We start from the raw sequence: 26,508 nt of genomic DNA on the forward strand, positions 1-26,508 counted from the left end.
TCGTCGTTTACCAGAATGTTGCCCAAATCTAAATCCCTTTTCCCTGTACCATTATCTCATCCATATATTGAGACTGAAGCTCTGCCTGTATCTTGGGTCCTGCATGGAATAGGAAACATTTGTGAGAATGATGCTCTGAAAGGTCAGGATTTCAACTTTCTACGTAAGAGTCTACATTTGGCTTCCAGAACCTCCCTCCCATACTTTTCTGTCACTGGTGCCCACATATACTAAGACAGCTGGCTATTCTTCAGCACTGTGCAAAATATTATCTAGGTAATGTGTGAGGTCCACCACCTTCACACCAAGTGACCAAGTGCTCCTCACACCTACCAGTTTCTAAGCTATCCTTCTGTTTCTGCAGGACATCAGAAATAGAAGCCTTTTGCGAGAAGAAGAGGACCTTGGCTGGCGAGTGTTGGGGTCCCCCGCCAGCAAAGGCAGGCGATGGTGATGGGTTGGCGGTGGGAGAAGGGTCGGGTGGGTCATCGGGGGGTCCAGGGCCAAATCTATGGGGACCCAGCCCCCCGGTCCCACGTAGCTACGCCACTGATTGACACCATAAAACCACTCGGTTAGTGCAATTCTATAACCTATGCCTAAAGTTAGGCATAGATTATAGAATATGCTTACACAACATTTTTGCACCTAAAATTTAGGTGCACTCATTTAGGCCACCTAAAACCAGGCCTAAATACCTGCAGGTGTATTCTATAATAGTATGCATAGATTTTTGAAATGCCCACAACTTGCCCATTCCACGCCCATGGCCATATCTGTGGCCACGCCCATGGCCATGCCCCTTTTTTGAGTGTGCGCGCATTAGAAGTTACATGCACCATGTTATAGAATATGCCTAGAAAGTAGCGCATGTGGATTCTAATTAAAGCCAATTAGTGTCACTAATTGGTTGTTAATACCAATTATTGGCATTGATTAGCTTGTTAATAAATTAACTAGTGCATGCAATTTGGCCGCATGGCCAAATTAGTGTGCACAACTTAAGGCACCATATATAGAATTTAGGAGTCTCTGCCTGTGGAAAAAACATTTATTGTATAAGGCCCATTATTTGCAATGTACAGGTTTAACTGTTATTTTTTTTTTTTAATGCTTTCTCATTAGCATTTAAATTAGCCTTAACCTTATCCATAAACTTGCCCACATTAACAATGCAAGGGGCAAGTGATGACAGTGGCTCTGTTGACAGCAGTTCTCTGAATGGGCAGCGCTTCTACTCCTCCAAGTAACTTGAAAGGATGTAGGTTAATAAAAAAAAAGCAAAACCACAGAGAGTCATGAAAGAAAAGTTCTTCGGCTTCCCAGAGTTCAATTTTGAAATGAAAGTAAAAAAATATTTCCAGAACTTCTTAGATTTTACAATGAAGGTACAAGTCTCCTGACAGTACTGGTGAATAGCGTCCTCGTGGGAGTTGGAGCAACCAACGCCTTTTGTACTCCATCCCATCCTAGCAGTGTATTTTAAAAAAATGCCACGCACTGCTCTTTTTTGCGTTGCTTTCTCATATTACACAAGGCTTTTTCTATATAAATAAAGACAGCCCATACAGTAATTCTACAGTCAATTTGTTATACATCACAACAAATGGAAATGGTTATGTTTTCAGTTCTAGTAGTGCAAATTGTGTTCGTGCCAATCTTAAAAATATAGCAAGCATGTCACTAAACTTCTGACAGATCTGTGCACGTCAGACCTTACTAGCCTTACTAGCCTTCTTCACTGTGTATTGCACCTTGAAATACTACCTTTTATGCTATACCAGAAGCTCGTGTCTCTTTTGCTGGAATGCATGTCCTTTGCCAAAGACTGACTGTCTGTCAGGAGTACAGTATGTCAGTGTATTTTAGCAGCTGTCCTGAAGTTTTAATATGTTTATGTTCCACAGTTGAAGTCTCTCCTCCGGTTTCACAAGTACTACAATGGAATGCAATGGAAGAGACCCAGAGCCTTGTCCATCCAGATGAGAGGTTTTTGTGCTGAGGTCCCTATATGGTTGCGTTAGAATGGGAGATGGAGTTGAAGTCTGTTTGTGCTCCTTGTTTGGGAAGCCGGTGGGAGGAGAACAGGGCAAGGGGCTATATAATCAAACAACTTGCAAGATTCACCGTGCACCATCCGGAGCAGCTAACCCCAGCCAAGAGCTGTCAGGGTAAGTGAAACACAACAGTACTATAACAACAAAGAGAAGCCATAGTAAGCAAGTTAGATCACAACGATTCTCATTGAGGGAAAACTGGATGATTGATGCGGGAGGCTATTCTAATTTGACTTCCGTTCAGAAATAAGTTTCTGTGTTTGCTTTGTATTAATAACGTGTAATTGAAATTGCTATTTGTAGACTAGAAACTACAGGATTATCTGTAATAGTAGAATAAGATTTAATGAAAATGATAAATGCAGTTCTTTAGGACAAACTGTTTGCTGCAAATGATTTGATCTGTGACTGTGAACATAAAGTTTGTGCTCTCTAGGTCATTTGCACCTTTCTGGTAGTAGATGCAGAATAGTTGCTGCCCATTGGTTTTGTAGCTCAGATCTGAATGTTGTTTAAAATGCTGCATGCATGGATTCATGAGGGTTCCCCACCATGCTGAGGTACCTGTTTTGAAAATGTGAGTTTCATCCTACTCCGGTAAATATTCTATGACAGTGCTGCAGTCGTATCTTTAAACTCTGCTGGGAAGGGATTTACTGTCCCTAAGCATCATCATTATCATCATCTGTATAAACCTAGCACTGCTTTCAGAACTGAATGTTTAAGGTGTTCCTGTGAACTCTCGGGGTGATCTTTAAAGAAGGTATTTCTAAGGGACTCTTAAAGCAGTAAAGAGACCGGAAGGAAATGGGGTTTAGGGTTACCCAGTGTACCTGAATGTAACCTCACCTTGAGCTACTACTGAAAAAGGTGTGAGCTAATCCAAATAAATATTTATGGGCTTCCCTCACTATCATCCAGAGGGAGCAGGATTACAAGTAGCACAATCCAATTCTCTAGCTGTGTGGGAAACACTGTGTACTGTGTTCTTTCATTTTGGAAAATACAGACTACATTTTGCAGGGCCATGCTGCAAGAAATCAGAGCTTGACAGCAGAGGGCTCTGCCTGACTCTTCAAACTTTGATTTCCTCGAGTTTTGTGGCTTATTACTAAATATGGTTCTTGTTAGAGTCCAATGAGCTTTGAACTGTGGCTTTCTTTTCACCCCTCCCCCTGCCAGTCATTTTTGGCACAGCCTGGGCTGGAATTGGTGCTTGAACAAAAGCCCTGACCTAGAATTCTATTCCAAAAACAGACATTGGAAAGACTATTTCCTAATTAGGAAATGGTTTGTTCCAAACCAGGCTGTTCATTCATGTTGTGCAGCAGCACCGTCCCTGTGGGGAAATACTCACCATAGTAGACTAACACTGACTTTCTCTGTTGTACTTTCTTTAATACAAATCAGTGTAGATGTTGAAATCTTTTTCATGCATTTTATAACTCCGGACTGTTCATAGTAGCACTACAGATGCACACAAAACACTAAAACATGAAGAGATTAGAAATTTGATTTAAAAACCTACTTTTTAAATCAATCTTGTTTTAGCTTCAGGAAAAATCAACTGGATTTCAGACATAATTACTTCTATACACATATGCTGGACTATTTCTGAAACAGCATGATTAACGTTGAACATTATCGTCCCTTGCAATCATTTCTTCTGAAGTTTGTATGTCACATGCCAGACAACAAATTTCTGTCTCGTTTCTCTATCATTTATTTAAATATTTATTTTATTTATTAAACTTTCTATACTCTGTTCTTGGCAAAGCCATTCAAGTTAGTTTGCCAATCAAAACAAAACAGTCTAAATTACATTAAAACAACAGGAAAGGACATATGTCATAGCCGAAAATAAATAAAATGTATTACTTGATTGGTTTTAGCTATGCTCCCTATAATTTGTCTCCTCAGATTTGGTGAATTTGGCACCTGATTGCACTGTGGTCTGTCACAGTGTAGAAGGAAAGCCCTAATTATTCCACTCTATTTCTTTGTCCCTTTTAGGAAGTTTTGCTTGTGAGGGGTTGAGGAAGTTGGACTAGGAAAAGATGTGTGACGAGGAGGACACTACAGCACTGGTATGCGACAATGGCTCTGGTCTCTGTAAGGCTGGCTTCGCCGGGGATGATGCTCCGAGAGCTGTTTTCCCTTCCATCGTGGGACGGCCCAGGCATCAGGTGGGTAACACTGGAGTGATGCCATTGAGACACTTCTAATAGACGTACTGCACAAGAATAAATTGGGTCTTGGGGGTAAGACAAAAAAAATCTGATATAGCAGCGTGGTGCTGCATCCAAATGCTGAAGCACATTCTTTGGTTTTCTTATGGAAGCTGAGTAGAATGAAATGTTGTAATATTGTCAAATGAATTCCAGTCTGCATTTGCTTAATTTGAAGAGATTATGTGTTGGCTTTTGTCAGTCTGTTCTGTACGGTAAAGACAAACAGGACTTCCAAAATATCTGGCAAGTGTTAGAGCCATAAGACTGCTCTTCAATAGTTTGCCTTTCTTTGCCTATGGCACTCCCGTAGGAGGTTATAAATTATGATTTTAAAAATGATACGATAAACAAGAGGCAGGTTTCTTAGAGAGTAAAGAAAACTAGATCAGGATGATCAGCCAATGGGTGAAAATACCGTATAATATACTAAGAGGTGTTAGAGCCATTTTGGAGAGTACTGGTATAGAAATGAGAATACATTACTGATTTGCTATTGATTTGCCATGGAAAATTATAATCCAGCCTTTGTGGTATTCATATTATACTGTAATCTTTTTGAGGACTTGGGGGGGGGGGGGGTCTTTTACTAAAGCTTAGCTCGAGTTATCTGCAGCAGGGCCCATTTTATTCCTATGGGCCCTGCTGCAGATAACTCAAGCTAAGCTTTAGTAAACAACTCCCTTAGTGACTCCTACCTTACTCAATGTATTTAATATTCTTTTAGTTAAGTTCACTGCTGAGCTTTCCACATTTCAATATGCAGTACTTCAGTGTTTAGCAGTAGATATGTTATAGGATTTTTGAAATGTAAAAAAAAAAAGATTCCTTTGCATTTTTGACTAGTTAAGATTTTCAGGTATAGGTTCAGTAGGTGGTAATAAGAAGTATTTGTTTTTAGGATCTTTTGGTGCTGTTATTTAACCTGGAGATCTGTTGCCCTGTCCAGGTATTTTAAACTCCTAAGAGGTGCAGGTACTTGAGAGTTTTTTCTCTCTTTGTGTCTATACAGGAAATGCTTAGTACATAGAACCCTAGACTAGCTAGCTATCTTTCTACCCTGGTTTTCACCATCACAGGCAAAAAATGGATATTTTCAGTCATGGGACCCACCCTTCTCCATTTTCCTTCCTACCTTCCACACAATCACAGTCCCTAACATTAATTTAATTAAGAATTTATATACCAGTTTTTGGAGGGCTTAATTCATCCAAAGTGGTGTACAACCACTATTTCCTTACGGTTTCCATTTCTTCCTGAATGAAAAGTGTCACTTGACAGTCCTTTCTGTGGAAGGTTACACTGAAGTTAGATGGAGATCTTGGACACAGTAATATAGTAAATGGTGGTAGCTAAAGACCAATTGACCCATTCAGTCTGTCTAAGACTTTTAAGTCACACTAAAGTACCTGCAATAATGCTGTAAACATAGAGTTTTTAAAAACCCTGTGCTTTTGTAGCAGCATCAGAAATGCTTGGATTTAACTTCAATCCAATGTCAGAACCTACTTGACCAGTCAATATAAAGAACTCTTGGACCATCTTAAGAGCTCTCAATTTCTTGCCGTTTAGTGAAAAGGCACAAGATGCTGCCTACTTCACTTGTACAGTCCTGCAAACAAGCCTTGATCTTTTTGGCACCTCTGTAATTTGTGCTATTTTGCTGCTTACAAATGTCTATTCATGTCTTCAAAAATATTTCTGTGCATTATGAAATACATTTGCTTCTTTCTATGAAAGTTAACAGTTGGATTGTGGGGTTACCAAGCCAGCCTTGAAAAAGCTAAGTTTATTCATGTTAAGCTTGGAATGTTTAATTTTTCATTTTTGATTATGTTTTTCAAATCATTAGTTTTGTTGTGAATAGTTTTGTTTGAAAACAGGTGGGATATCATACCCTATGAATGAGACAAGATCACAGGCACAAAAAATCTCATGTAGATATCAGTGTCCTGGTGTTCAGACCTTAGCAAAGACCTTGGTTTCTGAGAGTATTTCCCACTAGTTAGCTATTGCTGTGCAATCTCTTTTCATATGACCCTTTGAGATTGTGTTTGGCTGTTTTTCAGCTATTTTGCTGCTTACAAATGTCTATTCATGTCTTCAAAAATATTTCTGTGCATTATGAAATACATTTGCTTCTTTCTATGGCGGAGTAGCCTAATGGCTAGAGCAGTGGGCTGAACCCCAGGGAAGCCTGGTCCAAATCACACTGCTGTTCTGTGTGACCTTGGGCAAGTCACTTAACCCTACATTGCTTTGGGTACAAGTTAGACTGTGAGTTCTCCTTGGATAGGGAAATATCTACTAAGCTTGAATGTAACCCACCTTGACCTACATCTGATAAAGGTGTGAGCAAAATCCATAAGTAAGAATAACTAACTTTACATCTGCCATTAAAATTGAACAACAAGGAAACACAAGAATAAGATTCACATAGCTGGCCATAAGATTGATTGATAATTATTTCTTACTGCAGATCTGGCACTGCTATGCTCTGTCACTTAGGATTTACAAAATGAGATAAGCAATACAATTTCCAAGCCATTGTTTTTCAGTATCCAGTTCTATAAAATTCAAATGAGTTTTGTTGTCTGATCTGCAGGGTGTGATGGTAGGAATGGGTCAGAAAGACAGTTATGTGGGAGATGAAGCTCAAAGCAAGAGAGGAATCCTGACCCTGAAGTACCCGATAGAACATGGCATCATCACAAACTGGGACGACATGGAAAAGGTACAGTTACGGTCAGAATCAAAAGTTTGAATGCAAAGGCCCAAAGTGTTGTGTCTAATTTAGGACATGTTCGTTGTTGTAGTTTAAATCTAGGAATGTTAACTATATTTGAAATTAATCTCCTAATGAAATAATGTTCTCAGTCTGGTCTAGTTGAGCAAGTGCATCTCATGTATATTCATTCTGGATATCCTGAAAACCCAATTGGCTGGGTGGGCGCTGAGGACTAAACTGAAATTGGAGAGAGCTACTGTTTTTCTCCTCAGCAGGCAAGTGCTACAGTCATGATGTATAAACATTAATCTCAGTCTTTAGAATTAAATAGTAAAACACATAACCATACGCTTTTATATACTGAGCACATTGGACCTGCAGAGAGCTGAGCTGTGGCTGGGCTATAGCACACAGAGGGGTTCTGACAGAAAACAAAAACATGACACATGGAAGGAAGGATAATTCTCAAACCCCATAATCATCAACAAACATCAGTAGAGATGTGGAGGGGCATTTTCGATATGATGTCATAATCCAAATCCAGATGTTTTGCCAAAACAGTAATCGAACCAGAAAAACATCTACATTTCTGGTTTAATTATGACTTTGAGCTAGATTGTTTCAGGCTCAACATGTCCATCTGTAAGTACCATTTTTGAAAAAAAACAACATCCCAGGAAAAATGGTGTAATTATAATATTGACAAAGCTGGTGGAGACGTATCCCAAAAGACTCATAGTAAACGCTGCTAAATGTGTTTCCACAAATTATTGAGTTAGGGGATGGAGAGTTATCCAGTTGTGGCATTTCATGTTTCTTTTATGGATATATGTATTCTCCCCCAATAGAGCATCTGTTGTGGGGAGTCAGTTTTATTTTTTTAAGTGTTTATTTATTCAAAATTACCAGAACTGTGCATAGAACCAATATTCCCAATAAGCAACTAACACTAATTATCAGAGCACAATCACATCTATATGTAACTGGCACAGTCAGATTGTCTGATAAGTTTAACAAATCAAAATCATACACATTAAAATTCACTATTGTGTGTCCATATCCTTTCATGCAATCCAAAATGAAGCCTAGCAGAATATTTCACTGCCACAGCAATCCTTTACTCCCCACCTCTCCTCCCATCACCTCCTTTTCCCACTCCTCAAATCTTGCTGCAGTATAGCAAGTTTAAACTCATGACTGCAGCTGCTGTCTAACCTAAGCCACAAACCTGCAAGTGTTTGGGAGATCACTTCTACAATGTTTTTGAGCTGCTAACTAGGCTGTAGTTTCTAAGACATTCATCACAATGAATAGGATACTACTATTTTTTGACAGATCAAATCACAAGTACATATACATAGGGTTGGCAAACAAAAAAATTATTACAGTCCTCACATAATTACCATTGCACAGTCTTCTGGTTCATTGGGATGTGCTAAAAAAAAAAAATAATGGCCATGATAATGTTAGCATTAATTAGATTTTGGATGACCGATCACTGCAGCTTCCTGCAGGGGTAGAGAAGAAACAGACAACATGAAAGGCCCTAGTACCTGTATACCTGAGTCAGCAGATCTAGAACTGACATGCAAAATGGAGATTAGTCTACTAGATCTGAGTAATTATGGTGAAACATAGACCATGCAACACCTTTCGGTCTGTCCACTGCTTGAAAACAGCCTTTGTAGAGTATAGCATCTTATCAAGGCCAGCTCACAAGCACTGAAATGTGCTCATCAGTAGAAAAAACTATGACTTTAGATGAAGACAAGAAGAAAATGGATATGTTATCACATATAGCATGAATTATTTTCCAATTAAATATGGATTACAGTACCTATAGCTGGGAATGTTTTGAGGAACCCTAGGGTCCAAGAGATAAGAAGTGATCTTCAAGAGCAGTGCTTCTCAAACTCTCTCCTGGAGGCACACTTAGCCACTCCTGTTTTCAGAATTGACACAATGAATATGCATGAGATAGATTTGCATCTAGTTAGTTTCCAGTGTATTCAAATTTATCTCATTCATATTTATTGTGGTAATCCTGAAAACCCAAGTGGATAGGTGTGCCTCCAGGAGAAGATTAAGAAGCACTGCTGTAGAGCACTTCAGTCATAGTTCTCTCTGGGATTAAGGTTCTTGCAATATATTTATAGGCTAAATTTTTGCTGTGTTATAGTTACATAAGAACATAAGGAAAACCATGCTGAATCAGACCAAGGTCCACTGAGCCCAACATTGTGCTTCTGACAGTGGCCAGTCTGAGTCTCAAGTCTGGGTAGATCTCAAAACAAATAAGGAGCTATCAAATTTCATTACTACTACTGCTATTTAACATTTCTATGGTGCTGCTAGTCGACTGCAGTGCTCATTCACAGACCTACTAGGCCTGTGCTAGATACTGGGCTAGATGCCCCATTGGTCTAACCCAGTATAGCTGTTCTTATGTTCTTTTGTTCTTCTGGCAAAATTACGGAGGTGGACATGTTCCACGGATCACAAATGCTGTGGCAGAACCAGGCTACAGCACCCCATCACATGCCCCAGTTGCACATCCTATGGAGAAGAGCAGAGTTTCTTTGTTTCATGGGGCCAATGAGGTTTATTTATTTTATTTATTTGTTGCATTTGTATACCACAATTTCCACCTTTTTGCAGGCTCAATGTGGCTTACAATACATCATGAATAGTGGAAATGAGAAGAGAATAAACAATTGGTAGTACAGAAGGATTTTGGGTTACATGATAATGATAACGCATAGTAGTGAAATAGCAAGAAAGCATTATAAGACAGTTCTGGATATATGTGGGGTTTCACATGTTTTGATCTTTGTGATATGTCTTATCAAAAAGATAGGTCTTCAGTAGTTTGCGGAAGCTGGCTAGTTCAGTGATCGTTTTTAGGTTGCGCGGTAGAGCATTCCAGAATTGTGTGCTCATATAGGAAAAGGTTGATGTGTGCATTAGTTTATATTTTAGACCTTTGCAGTTAGGGAAGTGAAGATTGAGGAGTGCGCGGGATGATTTTTTGGCGTTCCTGGGTGATAGGTCTATCAGGTCTGACATGTAGGCTGGGGCATCACCATGGATGATTTTATGAACTAGGGTGCACACCTTGAATGTGATACATTCTTTGAGTGGGGGCCAGTGTAGTTTCTCTCGTAGTGGTTTAGCACTTTCATATTTTGATTTTCCAAATATGAGTCTGGGTGCAGTGTTCTGGGCTGTTTGGAGTTTTTTGAGTATTTGCTCTTTGCAGCCCGTGTAAAGTGCATTGCAATAGTCTAGATGACTGACTACCAATGATTGAACCAAGTTACGGAAGACGGTCCTTGGTGGTATGTCTGTAGACTTCATTGTGCAACACAAGGACTGGACTGCTAAGATGGATGGTGTTAGGCTATATCCAACCTTTCTAGGAAATGGAGTTCGAAAAGAATAGGTCTTCAAATAGCACATTCACGTCAAATTAAATATAAAATTCCCAGCAATCAGTTTAGTGACATACTTGTAGGTGTTGTATTACTTTTACAGGAGCGTTGATGAATAGTTTTGAATGTTTGGAAGCAGGGCAGCAAAGTGTTCTGCATTCACCACAGCATGCGAAGTGTGGTACTGTACAGGGATTTTTATCTTTCCATTTCTTAACCACTCTCCTGTAGGTTTGGCTACATTGTGCTTTGCTTTGTGTCATTGTCATACTGAAAGATAATCTTCCATCCCAGTTTCAGCTTTCTTGCCGAGGGCAGCAGGCTTACTCACTCAAGGCCTTTTCTGTACTTTACTCCATAAGTACATAAGTACATAAGTACATAAGTAGTGCCATACTGGGAAAGACCAAAGGTCCATCTAGCCCAGCATCCTGTCACCGACAGTGGCCAATCCAGGTCAAGGGCACCTGGCACGCTCCCCAAACGTAAAAACATTCCAGACAAGTTGTACCTAAAAATGAGGAATTTTTCCAGTCCATTTAATAGCGGTCTATGGACTTGTCCTTTAGGAATCTATCTAACCCCTTTTTAAACTCCGTCAAGCTAACCGCCCGTACCACGTTCTCCGGCAATGAATTCCAGAGTCTAATTACACGTTGGGTGAAGAAAAATTTTCTCTGATTCGTTTTAAATTTACCACACTGTAGCTTCAACTCATGCCCTCTAGTCCTAGTATTTTTGGATAGCGTGAACAGTCGCTTCACATCCACCCGATCCATTCCACTCATTATTTTATACACTTCTATCATATCTCCCCTCAGCCGTCTCTTCTCCAAGCTGAAAAGCCCTAGCCTTCTCAGCCTCTCTTCATAGGAAAGTCGTCCCATCCCCACTATCATTTTCGTCGCCCTTCGCTGTACCTTTTCCAATTCTACTATATCTTTTTTGAGATACGGAGATACGGACTCCATTCATTGTCCTTTCTGTCCTGAAAAGTGCACTGGGACTCATATCATGCAGCTGCCATTATCATGTTTTACAGTAAAGATGGTTTTCTCTGGATGATGTGCTGCATGGAGTTTGTCCTAAATATAACTTTGTATTCAGGCCTAAAAGTTCTATTTTGCTTTTGTTAGACTGTAAAACCTTTTGCCACAAGACTCTAGTATCTCCTGAGTATTCTTGTGCATACTTTGTATGGGATTTGAAGTAGGCTTGTTGAGTAATAGCTTCCTTCTTGCCACCTTACCACACAATCCCGATTTGTGGAAGGATGCTCTGATCTAGGCAGAGTGTTGGTGATGCCATGCATCTTCTGCTTCTTAAAAATTATCCTAATCACACTCTGAGGCAATGGTTCCCAAACTTTCTTGGGTCATGGTGCCCCTAGGCTACACATTTCCTCTCAAGTCCCCCTCCCCCCCTGTCGCTGCCGCCGCCGATGGTATTCAGTCTTACCTTCCATACATAAGGACATAAGGATTGCCATACTGGGACAGACCGAAGGTCTATCAAGCCCAGTATCCTGTTTCCAACAGTGGCCAATCCAGGTCACAAGTACCTGGCAAAATCTCAGAACAAGAAAAGATTTTATGCTTCTTCCCACCTTCTCTCCTTCCTCCGTCCAGCTTCTGCCCATCTCTCTCCCCTTTCCATCCAGCATCTCTCTACCTTCCATCCAAATTCTGCCCATCTTCTCTCCCCTTTCCATTCAGCTTATGTCTGCCTTCTCTCCCCCTTCCATCCAGCTTCTGCCCACCTTTTCTCTCCCTTCCATCCAACTTCTGCCCACCTTCTCTCTCCTTTCCATCCAGCTTCTGTCCACCTTCTCTCTCCCTTCCATCCAGCTTCTGCCCACCTTTTCTCTCCCTTCCATCCAACTTCTGCCCACCTTCTCTCTCCTTTCCATCCAGCTTCTGTCCACCTTCTCTCTCCCTTCCATCCAGCTTCTATCCACCTTCTCTCTTCCTTCCATCCAGTTTCTGCCCACCTTCTCTCTCCCTCCCTCCTCCATCCAGCTTCTGCCCACCTTCTCTCCCATCTTCAGGCCAACTTCTACCCTTCTTCTCTCTCCCTCCATCCAGCTTCTGTCCCCCTCCCCTTTCCACCCAGCTTCTGCCCTCTTTCTCTCCCCTCTTCCATCTAGCCTAATCCCGTTTCCCACCATAATCCAGCATCTGCCTCCTCTATACCCCCCTCCCACACACACATACACACACACACTCCTGCTGCTGCTTCTGTAGACTAGCAGCAGCGGCAAAGCAAGCTTAAAAGTGTTCCTCCCACCCACCTTAATAGGGAATTAACCTTCTTGTTCCGGGTTGCAGAGTGGTTTGTTATGCTGTGACTCCAGCTCTCACTAGCAGTCTAACCCAGTGGTTCCCAAACTATGGGGCCCTTTTACTAAGCTGCAGCAAAAAGTGGCCTACAGCAGTGTGAGCACATCTTTTGGTGCGTGCCGGACCAGTGTTTACCGCGTCCCGGAAAAAGAGCCTTTTTAAGGATCCAGAAAATGAACGTGCAGCAAAATAAAAACCAGCGTGCGTCCATTTTTGGCCAGAGACCTTACCACCACACATGGGTCCATAAGCAGTTTGCAACTGTTGAACTTTTATTTTTTCACACAAAAGGATGAGGTTTGGATTGTTGTATTACCAATTGTTTGCTCTAACAGAATTAATTAAAATCTCATTTTTTGTTTCTGGAGACTTTAGTCACCTTTTCCCAGAGATGGTCACATATTGTGGAATAGTAATTAGGCACAGTAAATTAGGAAAAGACTGGAGACCATTATAACTTTATAATAAAATCTCCCTTTTTATGGCCTCTCCAGATACAACAGATAAAAACGAAAAGACAAACAGTTCAAAAAGTAAGGCATGATAGTTGCAAAAAGAATCAAAAATAGTTGGGGGGAGGGCATTGGGGTTAGGAACACAGAAGAGTTATGTTTGACAGGGCAAGAATAGGGACATAGAGGAAGAAGATGGTGGCAAGATAGGGACAAGGACAGAGAGAAGATGGATGGTGGACATGGAGAAAAAAGAGGTGCCAAATGGACAAACAGATTCTGGCAAGACAGTTAAGAGAAGACAGAGGAAATAATAAACCAGAGACTGGGGCCAACATGATTAGAAAAGTAAAATTACCAGAACAGAAAGGTAGAAAAAATATTTTCTGTTTATTGATTAAAATATGTCAGTTTTAAAATGTACATATGCTAGAACTGGTTTAAGTCATGGCAGGGGCCTGCGAGACAAATCTCACTCATTGGTTTTAAATCTCCAGCATTGTGGTGGTCAGTCTCCAGCTTTGGGATGGGCCACCCTTGGCATCTCTGCACCTAGCTAGTCAGGTTTTCAGGTTTCCCACAATGAATATGCATGAGATAGATTTGCATACACTACCACTACCTGCATTCTATGCAAATCTATCTCAAACATATTCATATCCCAAAAACCTGACTTCCTGGGAAAAAGTAAAATCTGAAACTGGATATTTTTCTCTGATATTTTGAGATATTCTTATGTCAGTCTCAAATCATGAGCCAATTAAAACTGCTCACTATTAAATTCTGAGATTACAGATGAGCTTTACAATTGTGATCCCAGATTCTGGTCCTTTTTGAACCCATTTCTATGTACGGCAGTGTATGCTTTTAGTGAGGTTGTTCTGTTATAGAAATGTAGACATCAAAAGTTAGAATTTTTCTTGGTTATGGATAGCTCGTTGTCATCAGCTGCACCAGTTTTTTCTATGCCTGTACTCTTTTTACCCTCTGTCATACCCTCCCACAACCTATTAGCTAATTTGCCACCAGATCTTTGTGTTCTAGCAGGGTTGTCCACCTTCCACTTATGCACTTTTTCATTTGAGATCATGTCTTTCCGCCTGATCATTAGAATCATCCTCTAATACTATATTTCAGATCCATGGTCTCTTTACTAGTAAAGCAAATTTGTCCATTTCTGGAGGAGGTTGACTCTGAGTTCCATGATTGCACAGTTAAACTACTATTTACTTGGTACTTGCATGAGTAAAGGAAATCTTAAAGTACACTATAAGCAAGCATATCTCTCCATGTATCTCTTAAACTGAGGAAAAGACTTCAGACTCTCGGTACCTGTTGCTAATTTTTAGCTTAGCGGTCTAATTCGCTTAACGCACTTTAGAAAAGTTTCTTTCTTGAAAATATATGCGTTTTGCGAGTATCATCACAAGTCTAAAAAATCTCAATTTGATTTATTTTTATGTTAAAGTATTCAACAAAACTGGTACTTAGCTGCGATGCATTCTGTGATTGCTGGTTATGCCCAACAGCGAGCTCCTGTTTCGCTAGGTGCTTCGTAAGGAGCTGAACCCAAAGACTTTATCACAGGAATTTATTACCGCCGTTAGCTTTCTGTTGTCCTCTTCACTGCTGTCGCTGCGCCTGAAAGTAAAAGGGTTAAACGCGCAGGGGGGGGAGAACAGATAGGAGGGCTGTCAGGGAGCTGAGGGAGGGCAGGGAGAATCGCTGGACATGGATGTGAGGGCAGGGGGAGAGAAGAGATGGCTGGAATTGGAGAGAAGGGCGGGGGAGAAGAGATCGCTGGACAGGAGAGGATGGGAGGGCAGGGGGAGAGAAGAGATCGCTGGACAGGACAGGAGGGGAGGGCAGGAGAGAGAGGAGAATTGCTGGACATGGATGGATGGAGGGGCAGGGGAGGGCACAAATTTGCTGGATATGGATTGATGGAGGAGAGGGCAGGGGAGAATGGAGAGTTGCTGGACATGGATGGATGGAGGAGAGGGCAGGGGAGAGAGGAGAATTGCTGGACATGGATGGATGGAGGAGAGGGCAGGGGAGAATGGACAGTTGCTGGACATGGATGGATGGAGGAGAGGGCAGGGGAGAGAGGAGAATTGCTGGACATGGATAGATGAATGGGGGCAGGGGAGAGAGGAAATTTGCTGGATATGGGCGGATGGCGGAGAGGGCAGGGGAGAATGGAGAGTTGCTGCACATGGATGGATGGAGGGGAGGGAAGTCGGGAAGGAGATGCACATCGATGGAGGGGAGGGAAGAGAGGAGAAATGCTGGACATGGATGGAGTCTGCGTACTCTTTACCTTTTAAAATATACTATAAATAAAAATCACAAAAAAAGAAAGATTAAAATAAAAAAAAACATAGGTAAAACAATCCATATCTCATACCCCTGGAGCATATTACTCATTATACACCCTTCCCAATTATTACTTATCATGACAGAACGTTTCTCCTAACGGTTCCCTTAAAAACATAATCGCCATTACATGATAACCTTGCTAGTGCCCGTTTGATTTGTGTGAGAAACAGGCCTTTTTTACTAGTCACATTATAAACCATAAAATTATACTGCTTTGTCACTTTCTGATCACCCATCTATCTATCCCTATTTCTCACCCCTCCATCCCTACCTTCCCCATAAGACTGTCATTGGAATGCTTATGCTTCACAGATATCCTATATAATAATTCTCACCACCAACGTTCTAAAGTAGCTGCCTGTGTCCGTGGCTCCTGGAGTTGCTGAGCTAGGCTCCGTAGCCAGGCTGACGTCACTCACAGCTGATTCCCAGGCAGGGGGAGGAGTAGGGAAACACGCAGAGCAATTTGCTCCGCGTGTTTCCCTACTCCTCCCCCTGCCTGGGAATCAGCTGTGAGTGCGCTGCTCAAACACCCCCTCGGCGCATCACCCAAGCCCCCCCCCCCCCGGGCACATCAAACACCCCCCCCCCCCCCGAAGCACATCAAATACCCCCATCCCAAAGCACATCAACCCCCTCGCCACCCGCAGCTTCCACTGGTAACGCTATCCGGCCACTGCTGCTTCTCCTGTTGAGCAGCAGCTGCCGCTACAAAAAGAAAAAAAGCCATAAATGTTTTTAAACCTGAAACGCGGCACCGTAGACAGCCATCAGGCATTGGTTGTCGGCTCTGCAGCTGCTCCTCCTCTCGCCTCTCACGTCGCTGCGCTCCTCCGGGGTCTGCTCAATAGGAGAAGCAGCAGCGGCCGGACAGCGTTACCAGTGGCAGCTGCGGGTGGCAAGGGGGTTTGATGTGCAGAGGGGGAGGGAAGGGTCGCTAGACATGGGTGGCTGGAGGGGGGCAGGGGGGAGGAGGAGGGGAGGGTTGCTGGACGGGTGGCTGGAGGGGGGGCAGGGGGAGTGGAGGGTCGCTGGACATGGGTGGCTGCAGGGGGGGCAGGGGGAGAGGACAGTCGCTGGACATGGATGGCTGGAGGGGGGGGCAGGGGAGAGGGAGGTGGGGAGGGGGTCCTGAGACCAGAGAGGTGCGGGTGGGGGACCTGCGAGAGGGAGGGGCACACACTCACTCACTGTATCTCACATACACTCTCTCTGACACACTCTCTGTCTATCACACTCTATCTCTCTGTCACACACACACAGTCTCACACACACAGACACTCTGTCTCTCACACACTCTCTCTCTCACACAAACACACATACACACTCTGTCTTTCTCTCATTCTCTGTCTGACACACACACTCTATCTCTCACACACACTCTCTCTCAAACATACACACTCCGAGGAAAACCTTGCTAGTGCCCGTTTCATTTCTGTCAGAAACGGGCCTTTTTTTTACTAGTATTCTGATATATGTCATTATTTGTTCATTTCTGAATTTTTGAAGAAGGGTTACCTTCAAAAGTTCATCAAAAATGTATTAAGTTAGTCCAATAAAAAAGGTATCATTTTATTTTATTTGTTTTCTTTTTTTCTATTTATTAGGATTTTGTAGAAAGTGTATTCATTTTTTGTTGTGTGTGTTGTAATTTATCAATGATCTGAGTTGCACACTGCCCTTTTGTGACCTGGTCTGAAAGGGTGGTTTCTAAACTAATTACTTCAAATTTTAAGGATGGTGACATCATATTAAGTAATAGTTGTTTACTCCAGTTTTTCATTTGCTTTCAATTCTAGATCTGGCATCACAGTTTTTACAATGAACTCCGTGTTGCGCCTGAAGAACATCCAACTCTACTTACAGAAGCTCCATTAAATCCTAAGGCCAACAGAGAGAAAATGACCCAGGTAGCCATGTTTCTCCCAGCATATAATTTATTTGCATGGTTAGACTGGAGTGATAGACTGAAGTCAGAGTTCATTATTAGGTTAATTTTGTTTTACTTAGCATTTAGATGAGAATAATTGGGCCATTTTTTTAAAGGAAGTTATACATTTACCATTGGCCAGTAAACACATAACATCCCTATTCATCAAAAGACCAGGATTTAAGATGTTGGCAAACATAGAGAAGTGGGGAGGGAAGATTTCCTCCCCAGAGATCATAGAGCACAGTCCTACAGCAAGCAGAATCAGGCTCCTCTTTAGCCCAGGTACTTGTTGTCTTTATAATTATAGAGGACAATGTAAATGTGTAATATAGATAAAAATGAAAAATAAAAATGACCATATCAAAAATGATGAAAAAGTAAAATAAAAAGGTGGGTGTTATGATTCTGTTAGAATTCTGCTAGAATTCTGCTAGTCAGACAGGGGAATGCTTGGGACTGCTCCTTATTGGCCCGTCAGGGGCTGAGCTGATGTCAGTCTGATCTACTTAAGCTTACCTTTCCCTACAACCCCTACTTTGGCATTATTCCTATTCTGCTGAAGCCTTCCCTTCGCTCTGTCTGAGCTATTAGCTCTGTGTTTTCATGGAGTTTGGTTACGCCTTACCTCACTTGCAGTTTTCTGTTGCTTTGTCTCTGTCTGCTGGCTGCTTCCAGCGTGTGTCTAATTACCTCTTTATTCTGCACCTGGGATTCTCTCTGTTTGGCTGTGGTGCTGTGTGGTGAGTTCCTACCTCGTCCTGTTCCAGTTTGTTTGTTTTAGTTCCCCTTCCTTCGGAGTTACCCTTGTGTGCTGTGTTTGTATTCTGTTTGCAAGTCCTGCCCTTGTAGCAGACTCCGGCCCCTTTGTTTCTCTCCCTGGGGGGCTGTTTGTTTGCTCTTTCCCTGTACTTCTGATTAACCCGTTATCTGCTGTGTTCCCTGCCTCTGGCAGCTGTGTGTTTCAGAGTTTGGTTTAACCCTTTATCTGCAGTGTTCCCTGCCTCTGGCAGCTGTGTGTTTCAGAGTTTGGTTTAACCCTTTATCTGCAGTGTTCCCTGCCTCTGGCAGCTGTGCGTTCAGAGCTTGGTTTAACCCTTTGTCTGCAGAGTTTCCCTGCTTCTGGCAGTTGTCTGCTTAGTGCAGTCTACCCTTGTGACCATTCTAGTTTTCCTTTGCTGTAACTATCTTCTGTATTGCTAAGCACTAATCCCTTTCTGTGTTGGGTGTGTGTGTTAGGCTCCGCACTCCATTTTTGCTGACTTTTTCTTTCACTGTCTGCTGAGGGTCTCCACCTAAAGTATCTTTATTTTCGCAGACCCTCATTTCCTTTGTGTGCCGTGGGGTTCTGCTTGACGTGTTTCTTTGTGTGCTTCCCTTTCTCCCCTCCCTATGTATGAGTCGGTTCTGGTTCGGCCGTGAGGCCTGTCTGCTTGAATTCTGAGTACATGGGTTCCCGATAGGCCATGAGGCACGCCTGTATGCCATATCTTCCCTTTTCTGGAGGTGCAAGTTGGTTGCTCTGTGTGTGTGTGTGTGCAGAGCTTGGTAGCTGGGGTAGTGTGTAGTGCCTGTTCAGCCCAACCTTGGCCTCGGCCTAACACCTATACTAGGCCTCGGCCTGGGCTCAAGGGCTCACAACCTGAGCAACAGTGGGATAAAAAAGGCACAATAAGGTTAAAAAAGAAGGAACCATTAAACAAACAATAGCTAAAATATAGTGATATATAAGTGAAGCCACAAACTGATGTTACATAAAAAAGGAAGTGATAAACATCATACGGCATTCCCCACATTGGTCAAAAAAGCCACATGTTTATATGCTTGTGTATATCTACAAATATAAATGATTACAAAAAACATTTATAGTCAGAGTCTGTATTTAATCCATGCGGTACAAGTGTGTCAAATTCAAAAATAATTTTTGTTCCTCTTGTAAGTAATTTTTAAATCTATATCGCCTCCTCTTGGTGATGGTTGTAATACTTTGTACACAAAAAAACCGCAGGTCATCAATACTGTGATTAAGGGCCCTGTTTACTAAGCCCTGTTTATAGGCACATTAGTGTCTTTAACTCACTTTAACTGTGTACGTGCCTGTAATATCCCTATAGGCGCCTACATGGTTAGTGTGTGTGCTAATTGAAGGCACGTTAAAAACACTAACGCGCCTTAGTAAACAGGGCCTTAAGTGTCTGTAAATGGGAGACCAGAGGTCCTGAAATGATGTTTTTACCTATACAACTCCTATGTTCTATTAATCTTGTTTTTACCTGACGTTTTGTTTTGCCCACATATAATAAATTACATGGACATCTAATGATATAAATGACATTGAAGGTCTTACATTCAGAAGTATGATGTAGAATATATTTCTTTTTAGTGGTTGGATGAGTGAAAATATCGCTTTCGATTGCATGTGGACAAATAGTACATTTGCCACAATCTCTATGTCCATGGTGTTTAATCTGATGTGGTTCAGCAAGCAAAACTGGAAGTGTAGATGGTGCTAACCTTTCATTTAAATTTCTCCCTCTAGAGTATGCAGTTACTAAGGAGTCCTTTTACAAAGGCGTGCTGAAAAATGGCCTGCGGTAGTGTAGGAGCGGGTTTTGGGCACGCACAGAATCATTTTTCAGCGCACCTGTAAAAAATGACGAAAATGGACATGCGGCAAAATCAAAATTGCTGTGTGTCCATTTTGGGTCTGAGACCTTACCGCCAGCCATAGATCTAGCGGTTAAGAATTTGGGCGGTAATGACCTACACGTGTCAGATGCCACTTGGCGCTTATCCACTATGCGCTCCAGGAAATAAATATTTTTCAGACGCGCGTATTGGATGTGTGTCAAAATTGAAATTACCTCAAGGACCATGCAGTAACCAGGCGGTACCTCCAATTTGGCGCATGTTAGACGCGTGTAGGTGCCTATGTGGCTTAGTAAAAGGGCCCCTAAATTCTTATTCTTAAAACAATTATGGTCTTCTAAAATATGCCAATGTCTCCTGATAATTTTGCTTATTTGGTGCGAAATATGTGAATGTCTGATTGTGCAAACTGCATCTGGGGGAACCTTTTTTGGTTTATCTCTTAGGAGCTCTGTACGGGATTGCATGGAGGATTTCATATAACCATCATGAATGCATTGTTGAAGATATCCTCTCTCTCCTAGTAAATCTATCTTTCATGATGGTGGCCTGTTGTTGATAATCATCGTGATCAGAACAAATCTTTTTTAATCTCAGGAACTGACAATGTGGTAGATTCCTTTTGAGTGAGGAATTGAGAAAACTAGAGAAATGTAAAAAAAACATTCATGTCTGTTGGTTTGTGGTATAGTGTAATCTCAAAACCATAGTCCTTTTTGCGTATAATGAGATTTATTGTTGATCATATTGAAGTTTAAAGGTTAAATGTGAATCACATTGATTTAACCAAATTAAGGGCCCCTTTTACTAAGCCACGTGTGCACCTACGCGAGCCGAATGCTCGCCAAATTGGAGTTACCACCCGGTTACAGCATGGCCCTTGCGTTAATTTCAATTTTGGCGCCCGTCCACTACATGCATCTGAAAAATATCTTTTATTTTCTGGCGCCGTAACAGACGCGTGCCAAGTGGCATTTGATACGTGTAGGTCATTACTGCCCAGATTCTTTACCGCTAGGTCTATGGCTGGCGGTAAGGTCTCAGACTCAAAATGGATGCACGGCAATTTTGAGTTTGTTGCACGTCCATTTTCAGCAAAAAAAAAAAAGATGCCTTTTTTACATGCGTGCTAAAAAATGGATCGACGCGCACCCAAAACCCATGCCTACATTATCGCAAGCCATTTTCAGCGTTCCTTTCTAAAAGGACCCCTAAGAAAGCCTCTAATGTGTTTGCATCACCATGCCAGAAAATAAAAATGTCATCTGCATACCTATCTATGCTGTTCCTAAGTTTTGTATTTTTAGATCGCATCAGGTACTAATACTTTTGTACTAGGAAAGAACAACCAATAGAAGGGAAATCAAGCTCTCAACTATTAGAGCTATGGGTGTCCTCAGCAATATTTCTGATTGTCTTTCAGATTATGTTTGAAACCTTCAATGTACCAGCTATGTACGTGGCTATTCAAGCGGTGCTCTCTCTCTATGCTTCTGGGCGTACAACTGGTAGGTTTCTTTTTGAGTAAGGATTGGTAGTTGCAGAAGTGTTTGACCTAGTCATTTCTCCTGCTCTTTTGGGCTTCCAGACCAATCAATATTAAGGCTGGGATCTGGCACATAAGCTTTCATTTGCAGCTCACTGGATCTTTTTCTCTCTAATTTGTACGCCGTCCTAACTTACTCTAGCCCAATGATTGCAGCAACATTCTCCTGCCAGGAGCCATGCACCAGGGCTCCTTCCAGACCCTGCAGTCATGGACCCTAAATTCAGCCACAATTGAAGTCACTGCATAGTAATAAGTATATAAACATCACCACACTGGGACAGACTGAAGCTCCATCAGGCCCAATATCCTGTTTCCAACAGTGGCCAATCCAGGTCACAAGTACCTGCCAAGATCCCAAAAGAGTACAACAGATGTTATTTTGCTTATCTGAGGAATAAGCAGTGGATTTTCTCAAGTCCATCTTAAAAATGGTTTATAGACTTTTCTTTTAGGAACGTGTCCAAACCTTTTTAAAACCCTGCTAAGCTAATTAGCATGATGACTAACTCACTGTTTCTCAACCACTTCCAGCTCTGGCCAACCTAGGAGGTATAAGACCTGAAATAGGAATTGAATCTGAGTGCTTCTGCTTGGCACATCACTGCCACTAAACTCCCTGGCTACCCCCATGTTTCCATTTTTGAAAACCCACACAACTCTGAAGTTTCTTTGGCTAAAATTACACCTGTTCCTTTTTCCATAAGGTATCGTGCTTGACTCTGGTGATGGTGTCACCCATAATGTGCCCATCTATGAAGGCTATGCCTTGCCCCATGCCATCATGCGTCTAGACTTGGCAGGCCGTGATCTAACTGACTACCTCATGAAGATCCTGACTGAACGTGGCTATTCTTTTGTTACTACTGGTAAGATTGTTGAAGCTGTGAATGTGATAATGCAATGCTTATGAAATGTGTCAGACAGAGGACACATTTTATTCACTGAAGAAATACAATGGGAGAGTGACATTGCGAGTTTTGCCACTTTATTCTTCTGTTTTTATCTCCTTCCCCAATATGCCATAGGCAATGAGGACCCAATTCTATATATGGTGCCTAAGCATATTCTAAATACCGTGCATAAATCTACGCATGTTAGAACATGCTTAGGTGTAGTTTTTGTGTGAAAATCTATGCGCATCCATTTATGCCAATGAAAAGCTGGTGTAAATCCCTGCCTGTAGATTTACGCTGGCCCTATTTTATAACAATGCACGTAGATTTTGGATTGCCCATGAAACGCCCCCTGACCACGTCCTTTTTTGCCTGTGCACATCAGTGGCGTAGAACAGTTCTGTTCTCTGAGTCTGACGTCCTGCACGTACAACATGCAGGACGTCAGCATGCAACTGTTGAAGGAAGAAGACTTTTCTGAGTCTGACTGCAGCAGAACGGTCGGAGAGGACGTCGGCTGGTGGGGATTGGGGTCCCCCGCCAGCAAAACCGAAGGTAGGTGGCGGCGGGGGAGGGTTCACGGCGGAAGGGGGGGCGGCAGAGATGGGGGGCGGCAATGGCGGTGGGGGGGGGCAGCGCCGGGGGGAGGGGCTAAAATGTGCCCCCTCCCCTCGAGCTCTGGATCCCCCTCCCACGGAAGTCTGGCTACGCCCCTGGTGCACATTATAATTTAGGCGCAGTACATTACAGAATACACTTAGCAATGTATGCTTGTAAATTCAAATTTTTGCCAATTAGTGCTCGTTATTGCTTGTTAAGAGCTGTTAATGCTTAACAGCATCAAAAAAACAATTAATTTATCCGCGTATAGAATGCGCCTAGATTTGCTCGCATAACCACGCATAACTCTAGGCATGCTATATAGAATCCGGGAGTGAGTGACTAACTTCCTAAGTAGCATTTAGGGGCCCTTTTCCTAAGCCGCATAAGCACTTACGTGTGCCTAAAGCGCGCCAAATCTGAGTTACCGCTCGTCTACCACATGGCCTGAGCAGTAATTTCATTTTTGACACGCATCCCCTACACATGCCAGAAAATAATTTTTATTTTCTGCGGGCAGTAAAAGGCATCTGACGCATGCAGACCATTACCACCCGGTTAATGCGCGAGACCTTACTGCTTAGCCAATGGGTGGCGATAAGGTCTCAGACCCAAAATGGACATGCATCAATTTTTATTTTGCCGCACGTCCATTTTCGGTCAAAATTTTAAAAAGGCATTTTTACAGGTGCGCTGAAAAATGGATCTGTGCACATCCAAAACCCACACCTACACTACCTCAGGCCATTTTTCAGCAGTAAAAGAACCCCAGTTTTTGTGCTCTTGGAACTTTGACCTCTATGAGATAAAATACCGAGGGGCCAATATAATAAACTGCATTGTTCTTTTTTGCACCGCAGTTTACTTCTGATTTTCCTATGATCACCTTATTCCTGATACAATAAGATTTTTGGAATGGAAAAATCTGCTATAAAACCACTGAGTTAAAGGGTAATATGATGCGCATTTAAAACACATGCAAAAGACCTGAATCAGAAATTAATCCCAAGTTTTAAAAACAATGTGCTAAATTCAGTGGCATGTTTTGTTTTGTTTTTTTACTTCCTTTGTAGCACTGAATCTTTCCCCCAGCTCCAGGTTGGAGCATCCATTGCCCCATGTAAGTCGCATTGAGCCTGCCATGAGTGGGAAAGCGCGGGGTACAAATATAACAAAAAAATAAAATAAAATAAATTCTAGCATGGCAGCAAAGGGTCATATGAGGTAAAGTGCAGCACTACAAAGATCCTGAAACCCCCTATCCCTTCCCTGAAGAAATCCCTTATGGACCTAGTGGGCCTGGAAGCCTCCCTAAAGAAATCTTTGGTGAGCCCTGGACACTCCCAATCCCCCTTCACTCACCTTGGTCCAGGAGACAGGTGTAATGCTCGCTCATGTCTGCCTCTGGAGCTGCCATCTTGAAGCCAACCCTTATTTGGCTAGGATCAGATGCCACCATTTTTCAAGATGGCAGCATAGGCAATTTTTCCTTAAGTTAGTCAACCTTATTTTCCATCTACCTCTTGTTACTCTGTCTTGTCTGTCTCTGTATTCCACCTCAGCTTACTATCTATGCTGTCTGTTAAGATGTTTTATGTACCATATATTGTGTTGACATTGTAAGTAGCATACTCTGCAATAATGTGTACTGCTGTTTGAATATTTTCATTACTGTAATTGTCTGTTGCCTATCTCCAGCATATCTTATTCTTGCTGTACACAGCCTTGGGTGAATTTCTTCAAAAAGACAATAAATTGAAATAAATAAATAGATAAAAAGATAAAATATGAAAAGGACATTGCGATATTATCTGTCTACTGGTGATGCTGCAGTTTCAGAGTGGCACTGGTTGATGACTTTCCTGTGCACAGATGCAGGGTGCTCCAGCTCAGGATGACACGGCTGATAACCTCAGGGGAAGTCTTTTTTTTTTCTGTTCCTGTCAGTATATTAGCCAATCTCTATTTGGTACTGTATACCTAATGGGGATTGGCTCATACACTGACAGGAAAGAAATAAAACCTTATGCCTACTGAAAGAGAAAGAAAAAGCAGAAACAGAAGAAACCCCACAGGAAAATAAAAACTCTGAAAAACTTAATAAACCTGCACAAACCAGGAAAAACAACAATTCAAAAACAATAAAAAAAATAATGGAGTAAGCTCACACCCTGCACACGGGGCTAATTTCAAAGTTCAAAAAACGTTACCAGACATCTTCTATATATCAAAAGTCTTTAATAAATCCAAATTCTTTCATAACTCTTATACGGTCCCATGGGGTTTTTTTTCTGTTTTGTTTATTAATGTTCCCTGTACGGGTTTTTTTTTATTTTTTCTCTTTTTGTTTTTAATGAAAAAGAAAGAGCAGCACGTGCTCTAACTTTTTTATGTTAGTTTGCATTTTCTTAACATATTGGTAATTTGTATGCCATTTGTTTACTGATTTAGGAGTAAAAGAGTATTTTTTAGCATGTGGGTTAGAACATTTTGCGCTGAAGCTCAGTTCCCAGTTCTAAAACAGATTATTACATTGGCCCCTGAGACATTAGTGACAGGTGGGATAATGCATCTCAGTCACATGGCTACGTGTTCACTAAAAATATGATTGAAGTCACTAACAGGCTGATTTTCGAAAGAGAAGGATGTCAATCTTTCGACATAAATCGGAAGATGGACGTCCTTCTCCCAGAGACGTCCAAATCGGTATAATTGAAACCCAATTTTGGACGTCTCCAACTGCAGTCTGTCGCAAGGACGTCCAAATTTCAAGGGGGCATGTCAGAGGCATAGTGAAGGCGGGACTTGGGCGTGCCTAACACTTGGACGTCTTTGACCCATAATCGAAAAAGCAAGGACCTCCCTGACGAACACTTGGCCGTCTTCACCCGGACGTGTTTTTCTTATGACTAAGGCACAAAAATGTGCCCGAAATGACCAGATGACCACCAGAGAGAAACAGGGATGACCTCCTGTTACTCCCCCAGTGATCACTAACCCCCACCCACCCTCAAACAGCATCTTTAAAAAATGTTGTCCAGCCTCTATGCCAGCCTCAGATGTCATACTCAGGTCCATGACAGTGCATGCAAGTCCCAGGAGTAGTTTTAGTGGGTACTGCAGTGCACTTCAGACAGGTGGACCCAGGCCCATACCCCCCTACCTGTTATATTTGTGGAGGGAACAGCGAGCTCTCAAAAACCCACCAGAAACCCACTGTACCCATATATAGGTGCCCCCTTCACCTGTAAGGGCTATGGTAGTGGTGTACAG

The 26,508-nt window shown here is 42.1% G+C and overlaps 1 protein-coding gene across 1 annotated transcript in view; it reads left to right on the top strand.

Annotated features, from left to right (window-relative positions):
* Positions 1–2,072: 2,072 nt before the first annotated feature.
* ACTA2 (actin alpha 2, smooth muscle) overlaps positions 2,073–26,508 on the top strand; it is a 38,758-nt gene continuing 14,322 nt past the window's right edge. The window contains exons 1-6 of the mRNA XM_030203063.1: positions 2,073–2,171; positions 4,071–4,243; positions 6,891–7,019; positions 17,414–17,524; positions 21,617–21,701; positions 22,447–22,608. Of these exons, the coding sequence (XP_030058923.1) occupies positions 4,115–4,243; positions 6,891–7,019; positions 17,414–17,524; positions 21,617–21,701; positions 22,447–22,608 (616 nt within the window). The 5' untranslated portion in view covers positions 2,073–2,171; positions 4,071–4,114. The remainder of the gene's footprint in view (positions 2,172–4,070; positions 4,244–6,890; positions 7,020–17,413; positions 17,525–21,616; positions 21,702–22,446; positions 22,609–26,508) is intronic.

The sequence above is a fragment of the Microcaecilia unicolor genome, chromosome 5 (genome assembly GCF_901765095.1).
Source record: "Microcaecilia unicolor chromosome 5, aMicUni1.1, whole genome shotgun sequence".
NCBI lineage: Eukaryota > Metazoa > Chordata > Amphibia > Gymnophiona > Siphonopidae > Microcaecilia > Microcaecilia unicolor.